Below are 12504 nucleotides of genomic sequence, written 5' to 3'. Positions count from 1 at the left end.
AAAAAAAAAAAAAAATATATATATAAAAATTAGAGAGAGATCTAGATATATCCTACCTTTTTAGATGTATTCGGAGAAGGTGTCATGGCTGACTACAAACATTTCTCACTCAGTGATCTGTCACTATAAGACAGTTTAGGGACACGATAGGCTGTTCTCCACCGCGTGTTTGTGAAGAGGAGCTAGCCTATTAAATGATGCGTTTTTGTTAGGACTGTGTTCAGATCTAGTCTACAACTGAGATGAGATCTGCCAGCACATAATAGACCAGGGTTAGTTATTGCAACACAGCTCCCCAGCCCACGCTAATAATCAAAAAGAACAGAGTAGAACTACCCTTTGTGGGAGTTTCTGGAAAAAGAGCATTTAAAAAGGGGTAAACTGCAATTTTTTCCTTGTCAAAGAATTTTTATTAACTTTTAGCAGAGGAGATGAAGTTGGTACATTAACACATGAGGAGTCGTACAACATGTAAACGAGATACCAAACATCTGAACATACACTTCCTCGTAGTAGATGAAAAGGAACATAGCATTACAAAATAAGGGTATGTTTTCTATACAAGTAACAGTCTAGTTTGCAAAATACCATAAAGGAACAAATATTCTACACTGAGTGTTGTAGGTAAAAAACTTTTCTCTTTCGTTCACTGACTGACACAGCTCCATTATTCTTGACCATAGGGTTGTTACGCCACCTTCAGGAGAGGACTAGGCAGAACATTTGACACATGTACAAAAACAGTTTTTTATTTCCCCCACAAATGGAGCTTTCTTTTGGTGGTAATTGATCACCTCTGCGGTTTTTATTTTTTGCGCTATAAACAAAAATAGAGCGACAATTTTGAAAAAAATGCAATTTTTTTTTACTTTTTGCTATAATAAATATCCCCCAAAAATATATAAAAAATGTTTTTTCCTCAGTTTAGGCTGATAAACTAGGCTACATGTTTTTGGTAACAAAAAACGCAATAAGCGTATTCTTCTACATATTTTTGGTAACAAAAAAACACGCAATAAGCGTTTCTTGATTGGTTTGCGCAAAAGTTATAGGGCCTACAAAATAGGGGATAGTTTTATGGCATTTTTATTAATAATTTTTTTTTTTTACTAGTAATGGCGGCGATCAGTGATTTTTATTGTGACTGCGACATTATGGCAGACACATCGGACATTTTTGGGACCATTGGCATTAATACAGCAATCAGTGCGATTAAAAATGCACTGATTACTGTAAAAATGTCACTGGCAGTGAAGGAGTTAACCACTGGGGGCAGTGTAGGGGTTAAGTAAGTGCGTGCGTGTGTGTTTTTTTTTTTTTTTTTTTAACTGTAGGGGGGGTGGCTTGGCGTCTGACATCACTGATCGTCTTTCCCTTTAACAGGGAACAGACTATCAGTGACAGCCTCATTAGGAAGCACAAGGAGAAGTTTGTTTACACTTACCTCTCCTCGTTCTTCAGCTCTGTGATGGCTATGGTCACGGAGCTCAGGACTGGGTCGCGAATGGCACGCGCGCGACCCACGGCTGGGCACTTAAAGGCAAGACAAGGGTACATGATTTTGCCATTCTGCCAACGTATATCGGCGTGAAGCACTCCTTAAGCAGTTAATGTCACTATAAAGGGTAGCTCCACTTTCGTGGGGGGGGGGGGGGGGGGAATAGCAAATAAAGAAAAAAATAATATAGCACATATAATTGTGACACTAATCAGATTGTAGTTGAATGTTATTAAAAATTACCGTTCCTTTTCAATCTGCCATCAATGTGATTTTCTGAGTACATTGCAATATGGCTACCTGGTGTTATTCCGTACATACAGAGTGTGTACTGACCACTCCCCAGAAAAATAATTTCCTGCTTGTGTGATTGGCTCACCAATTTTCCCAGAAGTCTGTCCAAGATACAAAATCAGATTTCAGGCATCCCCTGCAACAAAAATTTCATTTTTTTAAGAGATACTTTCAATAGGATGCAGGCCCAGCAGATTTCCTCATTTAGTATGTATTTGCAGGATAGGTGGCTAAAACCTATTTAAAATGATTCTCAGTATACACATTCTGTTTGGGTTGGCATTTAGTCATGAGATTACTTTTGATTGACACATTATTCACTAGCTTATACAAATCACAACCTCTTTGTATTTGTTTTTTAAATACATTTATATATATATATATATATATATATATATATATATATATATATATATATATTATACTTGTATACTATATATGTAGAGTTTTCATTTAAAAGGAATCCATCATGCAAAGAATACAGGAGACACCAGAGATGTTGCTCTTTGCTCCTCCATTGCATGCTATTTTTGGGGAAATTAGTGGAGCCTCTTACACCTTCACAATCTATTCCACAGCCTGAGCACTAGTATAGCACAAAGGGATCTGAGAACATATGTTGTTTCTCACACAGAGGTTTTGCTTAGTCGCAAATTGCCTTAAACAACCCATGTATTCAAATTTGTCAGCACTAGGTATAATTTGTGAGTGAAATTATTATTTAAATAATCCAGTTATGGTGTTTGCATTGTGTTAGGAGCGCGCTGTGTGTTTCTGTGTGATTCACATGCAATCCAGGTGCAGTGCCCTGAACTGCACCAAAAATGTCATGCACTACTTTAAAAAAATGCAGAGCAGCCAGATTACATGGTATTACTGTATCATGCGATCCAGTGCAGACAAACACCGAGTTTGCATCCTTCATTTGGGGGGTCACAGGTAGCCATGGCTCACACTGATGTGATTTCAGATGTGAATGATTGCACTGAATCGCATGACAAGGGAAATAACATTGGTTCCTTTGGAACCTGTTAACCTCAATGCAGTGCAGCTGTGATTCAACTTTCGAAGATGAAAAAGGGTACAAAGAGTCTTGTGCGGCTTTGATGTGATGCAGTGCGATTGCGGTCCATAGACTTCAGTGGAATCATATCGCTTATCTGTCTTGTTGACCTGATTTCAACAGGTTTTCTTCCCCAGAGCCTAAATCTTAGCTGTTTGCCAAAATCTCAGCAAGCCGCACTACAACTGCATTTTAAAATTGCACTGAAAATCGGATCAAAAATCACACTGAATTATGATCTATGCACACTGGGCTTACAAAGTGCTGCTTCTACAGGAGTTGTGCATTTTGCCTGTAAAAGTATCTCTATGTTCTCCTATGTGTCCATGCACATTAGGATGTTTAGAGGCATATTTTAAGCTCAGCGTTTAAGAGGCAGAACAAAAAAACATTTTTTTTTAAGCCCAGTGTGTATGGAGCCTCAGTCAGAACCTAGCCTCAACATTGACACCTGGTGCGTCAGATCCCAAATGCAGTGCGGAGTTCTGGTGTGAGCTGCCCCCTAGGCTAGTTTAAAGGATCGCAGTAACCAAGAACAGCAAAGTGTGATGTGACGATTTAACCTAAGACTAGGCTCAGCAAGAAAGTTGGAGCATCCACCAGTAATAGCTGGTTGAAATGTGGTGGGTCCTTACTTGTAGTTAGAATTATGACTTATAAGCCAAAATATTTAAGGTTGTTTATATCCAGATGTGTGGCCAAGGTTTTTAGGGACCTTCCCATCTAGCTAAAACTGTCAACTGTTCCTATAGGAACACCACATACTTACCGGTCCATGAAGTTCAGGACTGCAGTCTTTGCAGCATTTCTTTTCTTGTGCGCTGCCATCTGGGAATTGGGAGCCAGCTGTCACTTTCTGATTTTCAGATTCACCCCCCTTCAGACATGCCTGAGCTTATAAGCAAGATCAGCACTTCCTAAAGCCACCTGTTATACGTAATGTGGATATCCCAGGAGGCTACAAGCAAACAAAGGAGTGTCACTGAAAATAAAGTACTTGTTTTACTTAAAAGACCTGGGATCATGTAGAGCCAGTGTGTAACAGATAAGAAAACCATCCTCTTTATTAAAGCAGACCTTTCACTGATAAATTAAAGTGGAACTTCCACTCATCGGAACCCTCCGGTGTCACAGTTGGCACCTTTTCAGGGGGGAAGGGGGTGCAGAAACCTCTCTAAGACAGGTATTTGCACCCACTTCCAGGCATAGACTCCCATGGGAGTCTATGCCTCTTCCTGTCCTGCCGCACTGTCTGCTGGGATACACACGGGTCCCAGAGACAGCGCGGACCATTCCCATTGCACTGCGCGACTCGCGCATGCGCAGTAGGGAACCGGGAAATGAAGCCGCAACGCTTCACTTCCTGATTCCCTCACTGAGAATGGCGGTGGCAGGAGCCGAGCGATCGATCGGCCTCGGCTGCCGACATCGCTGGACCCCGGGACAGGTGAGTGTCTATTTATTAAGTCAGCAGCTGCAGTATTTATAGCTGCTGGCTTATTTTATATATTTATATATAATATTTTTTTTTCCAGTGGACTCCCTCTTTAAGTATATTCAAATTGCTGACTTTTCTACTAAAAGCCTTAACATTTTTTATTTGGCGTCTATAACCCCTGTTGACCAAAAATTTGGGGGTTGAGCTTGGAGCAGACTTGTACTCTTAAAAAATATGGAATCTGTCAATTGGTTACCTTATCTTCCAAAAATGCTAACTGCTTGACTGTTGTGCTGATTTAGTGGCTTCAGTATTTTTAGTCCTTCACCTGGAATAAGTATAAAGACTAGCATTTTCGTTTCTCCACTCCCTGACTTTCTAGTTGGGATCCTCAAAGCTTGGCTTCCAGTACACCCACAAGGTCTGGCATTCAGTTTGTCAAATCTTCTGACAAACCTTCCTTTGCATAAGTGTATCTTTATATTCAGAGGGGGGGGGGGGGGGGGGGGCACATTTGAAGACCTATTGCAAAGGCTTGAACAGCCTGTGTCTCCGATGCCTGGCTGCAGGATGTAGTATCATAGGACTACAAACTGGAGCGTTGATCCCCTACCCCTCCATTACTCGCCTCTAAACTTTTCACCATTCCCACAACCAAGGGAGAATCCACACCTTGCACCCTGAATGCCTTCATTTAAGCCCAGAATTTCTGCAAGGAATCAACCAAATTATTCCACTCCCTCCAACACAAGGACCGTCATTTTGCCTCTGTGGAGAGTAGAACTTGTACCTGCATTTCCCAATCTTTCCAGTGCATCAGCCTTTCCAGGTTTTTGCTCTACTGCCCATACACTCCATACAGGCCCTGCAGCCTATTGCTTGTACTTTGAATGTTCACCAGGGTTCTCACCACTGTAATTTTAGCTGCCTTGTACTCTTGTTGCAGCTCATTGTGGAATACTTAGACAGCCGTTTAGGGAACAGTCAGTGCACACACTATGTGGCTTTGACTATCCTGATGTTGCAGCAGTTCAGGTGGATCCTGAGCTTTCAGAAACTGTCCCTGGAATGAACTTATCTGGCATATCAGAGTCTAGTAGTCCTAGATTGTCTAGGTCTAAAGTTTGGTCAGTTTCTTTCACAGCAGAAACTTCAGACCTTGATCTAAGATTAAGGCCTCATGCACACGAGACGCTGTTAAACGCGCGTTCAGATGCAGTTGGACACTTTTTTTCAACTGCCCCTGAACTCATTCAATGTTATCCTATGTGTCCATGCACACAGTCTAATTTTTTGTCATTTTTATGCAGTTGCGTTTAACCTCGTTTTTCCAGAAGCAAAAAAATGGGTTCAGGCGCAAAAATGTCCACGTTTTCAGACGCAAAACGTGGCAAAATGCGGCTAAACGCGGCACCCGCGTTTAGAAGCATTTTTAAAGGAACACAGTTTTTTGGACCTGAAAACTCAGAAATATGATCTGAGAATTACATTTTGCGACCCGACTTTGGGGGGCCATATCTTGGGACCACTTATTGCCAGGAACCCCAATTATGTATGCAGACACTGTGGAACTAGCACTACAACATATCCAAATTTGAGCTTCCTGTCACCAAGTGACCCCGAGATAGGGGGCCCCAAATTCGGGTCACAAAATGTCATGCACTTTTCTGCACCAGAGATACATGGCCTCAAAGTCAACTGTGACCATCTGCAGCAATTTAATTTGGTCATTAGGGTTGGGTGTTATGGTAAGGGGTTATTGTTTAGGATTAAGGGTTGGATTAGGGTTAGGGTTAGGGTTGTTTAGGGTTAGGGTTGTTTAGGGTTAGGGTTGTTTAGGGTTAGGGTTGTTTAGGGTTAGGGTTGTTTAGGGTTAGGGTTGTTTAGGGTTAGGGTTAGTGTAAGGGGTAGGGTTAGTGTAAGGGGTAGGGTTAGTGTAAGGGGTAGGGTTAGGGGTTGGGTTAGTGGTTAGTGTTAGGGTTATTGTTTAGGGTTAGGGTAGGGTTAGTGGTTAGGGTTAGGATTCTGGATATTTTAATAAGGCATTAGAAAATATTATACTACCATATACAGCAGCAAAGAATTTAAATATATTAATCAATACATATTTCACAATAAAAATATTAAAAAAATGGCCAAATAAATTTAAAACAATTATAAAAAATCGAATTAACATAGATTTGCTTTTAATAAAACAATTTGAAACGAGAAAAAATGAATAAAAAAATATTAAGATTAAAAAAAAACTATTTTAATATTGTTTTATATTAGAAATAATGAAAACATTTTAAAAATTGGTACAAGAAAATTTTTGATATTTTAAAAAATTGGATAATTTGCTATAAATAGACATTATTTTAAAAAATAAAGGACAGAGAAAAAAATTAATCTGTACATCTATAGATAAATATATTTTATAAATATATACACATACCTGATCGTTACCAACAGACGTTCCTCTGGTGACACACGGTTTCTCATATTGGTGTCCACGAATGTCAGACCAGGTCCTACTTTTTCTAAGAGCAGATCAAATGTGACAATGGACATCCGGCTAAAATTAAAAAAAACTTGTCGGGGTAGGTACACAGCTGTACATACATGTTTGTGAAATATCCAACGGACATTCGCTGTCCCATCAACGGATGGGTCCAATATCGACAAGCTCTGACTCTGGACCTCTCACGAAATTTGCGACGACGTTGCTGTCTCATCAAGAGCAACATCAGGAGCATTTCCTGACATATATTCAATATGGGATCCATTTCAAAATATATACCACAGAAAGAGAGGCAAATGCAAGTGTACAACTGCTCTCTATGCTGCTGCTGCTCACTCTGATCAAAATAGCAGAAATGGTTAAAAAAACAAACGCAAACGCGGCATGCAAACACGGCAAAATGCGCATTTCTAAATGCGCGTTTCAGCTTTTTTTCAGCAGAGTTTTCACCTGCGTCTCGTGTGCATGAGGCCTTAAGCTCTGCAGTCCAGTTGTCCCAGCTCTCCACTTTTGCATGAGCCTTGGGTCTAATAGTAACGTCCTTCGAGGCAGAGTTACCATTTGCCCAGTTTCACTCAATACTTCTACAATGTAACACTTTGTCATCATGGGAAAAGCCAATCGGGTTCCTTGACAGACTGATTCGTTTGATACCAAGGACCAGGTTATACTTGTCTTGGTGGCTCAAAAATCCAGCTCTGGGGAAAAAAAATCTATTCATCTTTTGAAGCATTTTTGTAATGGTTTCCAGCCTGGCAGTCTTGTTTCCCAACCAATATCCTCAACCTGTTGGAAGGTCTGATCTGCATCCAGTAGAACAAACCTCACAGCAGTGGTGTCAAACATCTGGGAAGAACCAGATGTGTTTTTTTTTCTGTGTCTTTTTTGCCTAAAAGTGTTCATGTTCTTAGAAAAGAAAAAGTGCTTTACTTTGGTATAATAGGTCATTGGCCAGTAGCTAAAATGTAATAATTGCTTTGATTCATAAAGGGATAAACGGGTGGAGAACGAGCTGAATTAACTCCTTTAATAAAAAAAATTGATATACTATCCCTATATTTATAAATGATGTTGTTGTGCCTTTTAGTTCATAACTGGACAGAAGAGGAGACGTTGCGGTGGTTGCACGAGTTTGTAGAGCTCCCGCAGTATGAGAAGACGTTCCGTGAAAACTCGGTCAAAGGAACAACTCTGCCAAGGTGTGTTTTTATTTTATTTATGAAATGGTCCTTCTAACCTCTCACATCCCATAAAATCTGACAGATTCCAAACATGCTCTGTTCTGGAAACCGTTTCTGTGCAAAAAAAGCTGCATTTACAAAAGCAAACTCTCTGCATTTGTCAAAGTACATAAATACAGTGAAACAGTAATGAAACAAATATTTACATAATTCTTAAGTCACCAGTTGGACCCTTGTTCTGTGTGTGGATTTTGATTTGTTTACATGTTCATAACCTAAGTGCATGTTTGCATTTGGGTGTGTTGATGTTAGAGTTAAATGTTTTATCCCAATCATACAGGGCTGGATTAACATGGGGGCTATTGGAGCTGCAGCTCCAGGCCCCTTTCTCAAGATAGGCCCATTTGCCCAAAAAAAAAAAAATAAATAAAAAAAAAATATATAAAAAAAAGATCGACTTCGAGGATTGTAGCTCGGCGATCAGGTGTCAGAGACCTCATATTTGGTGGGTAGGTAGCTAAAGACCCACCCCAGCACTGGTTAAAATATGGGGCTGCTATCATATATGGTTCCGGAGATACAGGGCTGCTTGCACAGCCTGTCAGAAGCTACATACAGAGCGGCAGTATAAATACAATCTGGAACACTCTGCTGCAGACGGAGAGGATGACCTCACAGTGCTTATAATAATTATTTGTATATTACTTATGATAATTAACCCCTCGCCACCCAGGCCCATTCTGAGACTTCTCTCCTACATGTTAAAATCATCATTTTTTTATGCTAGAAAATGACTCAGAACCCTCAAGCATTATATATTGTTTTAGCCGACACCCTATGGAATAAAATGGTGGTATTTGCAACTTTTTATGTTGGAAAGAAACTGTTTCATTCATAAAAAAAAAAAACACTAAAGTTATCACGATTTTTTGTTGTGTACTAAGCGATGCTTTACATTTTTTTTACATGTTACATGTTTAGAGTTACAGAGGAGGTCTAGTGCTAGAATTATTGCTCTCGCTCTAACGATCGTGGCGTATGTAACCTGTGTGTATCTGGCTCTGATACTAACCAGTGCCTTCCCAGGGACTGACTAGTATCTCTCCCCAGCCTGTCCCCACACACCCTCTCACCTGCTGACCTGTGAATGGGGCAATCACTCCCGCAGTGTTATTGTCTTCTGCCAGTGAATACAATGATTAGTGTTGCTAACTATAGCTGGCAGCACTGATTGTTTTGGGGAAAACCTGACAGGCTGGTTGCACTCAAGTCGCTTAATAGGTTGACTTGTGTAAAACCAGCTAGCCCATACATAGATCGACTATGGCTGGTCTCTGCTTAATTGGTGTAATTTCAATCCATGTCTGGCCCACTTAACCACTACGCAGTCCCTAAACATCCTTCCACAAACCTTTACATTTTTCCTTCCCAGATTACTTCATCCTCCTCTCCTATATATAGTGCACACCGTCATACTCTCCACACTTCTCTCCTATACATAATGCCCACTGTCATACTCTCCACACTTCTCTCCTGTACATACTGCTCACTGTCATACCCTCCACACTTCTCTCCTGTACATACTACTCACTATCATACCCTCCATACTCCTCTCATATACAAAGTGTCCACTGTCATACACTTCTCTCCTGTACATAGTGTCCACTGTCGTACCCTTCACACTCCTCTCCTTTACAGTGCCCACCGACATACCCTCCATACTCCTCTCCTATACATAGTGCCCACCGCCATACCCTCCATACTCCTCTCCTATACATAGTGCCCACCGCTATACCCTCCATACTCCTCTCCTGTACATACTACTCACTGTCATACCCTCCACACTCCTCTCCTATACATAGTGCCCACTGTCATACCCTCCACTCCTGTACATACTACTAACTTTCATACCCTCCATACTCCTCTCCTATACATAGTGCCCACCGCTATACCCTCCATACTCCTCTCCTGTACATACTACTCACTGTCATACCCTCCACACTTCTCTCCTATACATAGTGCCCACTGTCATACCCTCCACTCCTGTACATACTATTAACTTTCATACCCTCCATACTCCTCTCCTATACATAGTGCCCACCGCTATACCCTCCATACTCCTCTCCTATACATACTACTCACTGTCATACCCTCCACACTTCTCTCCTATACATAGTGCCCACTGTCATACCCTCCACTCCTGTACATACTACTAACTTTCATACCCTCCATACTCCTCTCCTATACATAGTGCCCACCGTCTTACCCTCCCTCCACACTCCTCTCCTGTAATTACTGCTTACTGTCCTACTCTCCTGTACATAGTGCCCACTGTCATACCCTCCACACTCTTCTCTTATACATCGTTCCCAATTTCATACCCTCTGCACTCCTCTGCTGTGCATACTGCCCACTGTCTTACCCTTCACACTCCTCTCCTGTACATAGTGCCTTCTGCCATACCCTCTGCGCTCCTTAATGTACATATGCCCACTGTTAGACCCTCCACATTCCTCTCCCTCACCTGCACATACTTCACACTTTTATACCATCCACACTCCTCCCCAATGCCTCTTACCCACAAAAACTGTTCTTTAAAATTATATGTTAAAATTATATGTTCCTCAATGTTACCAGCTCTAAAATGGGCACTTTTGTCAGTTCAACTAAAGGAAATCTCACAGTCCTCATATTTGTTCTGCCCCATTATTAGTGCTTATTTTATTTTGTAATTACTATTGTGACGTATAGAGGAACATAGGGGATGTCAGCTACTCTAAATATAGCACTTGTAAAAAAAGCGTCCCTAAAATATATTTGAAATGTTGACAACCATGTACTTAGGCACTGCCCAAGGGCCACAGGGTCAGTAGGGGCCCCATGAGAGGCTCCGGTGATAGTAAAGCGGTAGTAAACTTTTCTAACATTACTAATTTTTAGAGGCCCTTGGGGAGGTTATGCCATAATGTACAAGTGTGCCCAGCATATTAGCACATTAGGGTACACTTAAATTGTCAGACCTCCAGTGCTGTGCTGTGATCAGTCCGGCGGGGCCCGGGCACTTCCATCTTCACCCGGTCTTCCTTCTGGGTTCGGTGCCTTCCGTCATTTTCCTTGGCCAGGCTGCGTTGATGTCATTCCCTCTTTCTCCCACCCCCCCCCTTTCTCTCTCATCCTCCCTCCCTTACCCCTCACACCTCTTTCATCCCCTTTCTCTCTCTTCCTCCCTCTCTCTCTTTAATTTAATTTGTTATAACAAAAAATAGTTTGCATTTTTATTTATTTATTGTTTATAAAAGGCCCCACCAAAATCCTCAGCACCAGGCCCACGATGTTCTTAATCTGGCCCTGCAATCATACAGTACAGGGTAATGGTCTCTGCACCCAGAGATCTTTCAAAATCTTTGTCAAAGTTGGGGAAAGTCTGATGTGGATGGTACTGATTTCCAAGTTCAACAACGCAGTAGATGCTCTGGTGATTTCTTGGACTTGTTTCAAGCTTGTTTGTGCCTTCTGAACGATTCTGATCCTCGTTCATTTGCTGTGCAAAATAGGCGAGGAAAGGGTTTTAATCCGAAGAAGTAAAATCCAAAGTGAATGTCTGGGAATGAACACTTTTAGAGTTCTGTAAAAGAGTCGCCCAAATCTTTCATGAAAGCCTGAAACCAGCCAGAAAAAAAAAAACACATCTTTGGCTGCAATTGTGGTTGTGCACTTGATTTAACCCCTTGAATACTCAAATGTTTAAAAAACTACCTGGGTAGACAAGGGGTCAAAGTGCACATGGCTATGGCCATTAAAGTATTTACTGTACATACCGTATTTGGCGGCGTATAAGGCGACCCCCTATTTTTCAAGTGAAAACATAGGTTTTGGGCAATACTCACGGTATAAGACTACCCCCCTTCTGAGGCAACACCATTTAAAAAAAACATTAGAACCATTAAAAAACACAAAGCAAGAATGCCAACTACTCATCCGCCATGCTGTGATATGTCATAAAGTAAATCAAACAATAATAACACAAACAGATCTATTGAATGCCACAACTCTGGAAAGTAGAATTTTTCACTAACCAAACCTATATCACTTTTGGATTACATTCTATGGGAATTGTCCACCAAAATGCATTTAGTAACCCCCCTGTCATATGTCCCAGATTTACCTGTCCCTCTTGGGTGCCTGGGACCTCAAAGGCAAACAGCAGGATGTATAGTAGTAGATCAGTGAATGGATTTACCCAGCGAAGTATGGTGAGCGGTGTATTATTTTAATGAATACAACGCCTGCTTGGATTGGCAGAGGCTGTAGCATCATCAGCCCTTTCCTCTCTTTCTCTCAAAGCCAATCCAAGCAGGCTACTCTATGTAGCCTGCTCGGATTGGCAGAGGTTGTTACTTCAATCCAAGCAGGCTCTGTATTCATTAATAGAATACATTGCTCGCCGGGATTGTCTCAACGGCGTATACTGTTTGTTGCTGAAGCCACATACAGTATTAGCAGACATTTGGGGGCTGACATCCATCGGGC

At 41.3% G+C, this 12504-nt stretch overlaps 1 protein-coding gene across 2 annotated transcripts in view; it reads left to right on the top strand.

Annotated features, from left to right (window-relative positions):
• STIM2 (stromal interaction molecule 2) overlaps positions 1 to 12504 on the top strand; it is a 139138-nt gene that overhangs the window by 106633 nt on the left and 20001 nt on the right. For both annotated transcript variants that reach the window (XM_077477675.1, XM_077477676.1), the window contains exon 4: positions 7881 to 7992. In XM_077477675.1, coding sequence (XP_077333801.1) covers positions 7881 to 7992 — 112 coding nt within the window. The remainder of the gene's footprint in view (positions 1 to 7880; positions 7993 to 12504) is intronic.

Source organism: Lithobates pipiens, unplaced genomic scaffold, assembly GCF_037356315.1.
Source record: "Lithobates pipiens isolate NorthernLeopardFrog02 unplaced genomic scaffold, aLitPip1_a1.2 Scaffold_13, whole genome shotgun sequence".
NCBI classification, from domain to species: Eukaryota; Metazoa; Chordata; class Amphibia; order Anura; family Ranidae; genus Lithobates; species Lithobates pipiens.
Note: the sequence above shows the minus strand (reverse complement) of the source record. Positions and strands in the feature narration are given on the sequence as shown.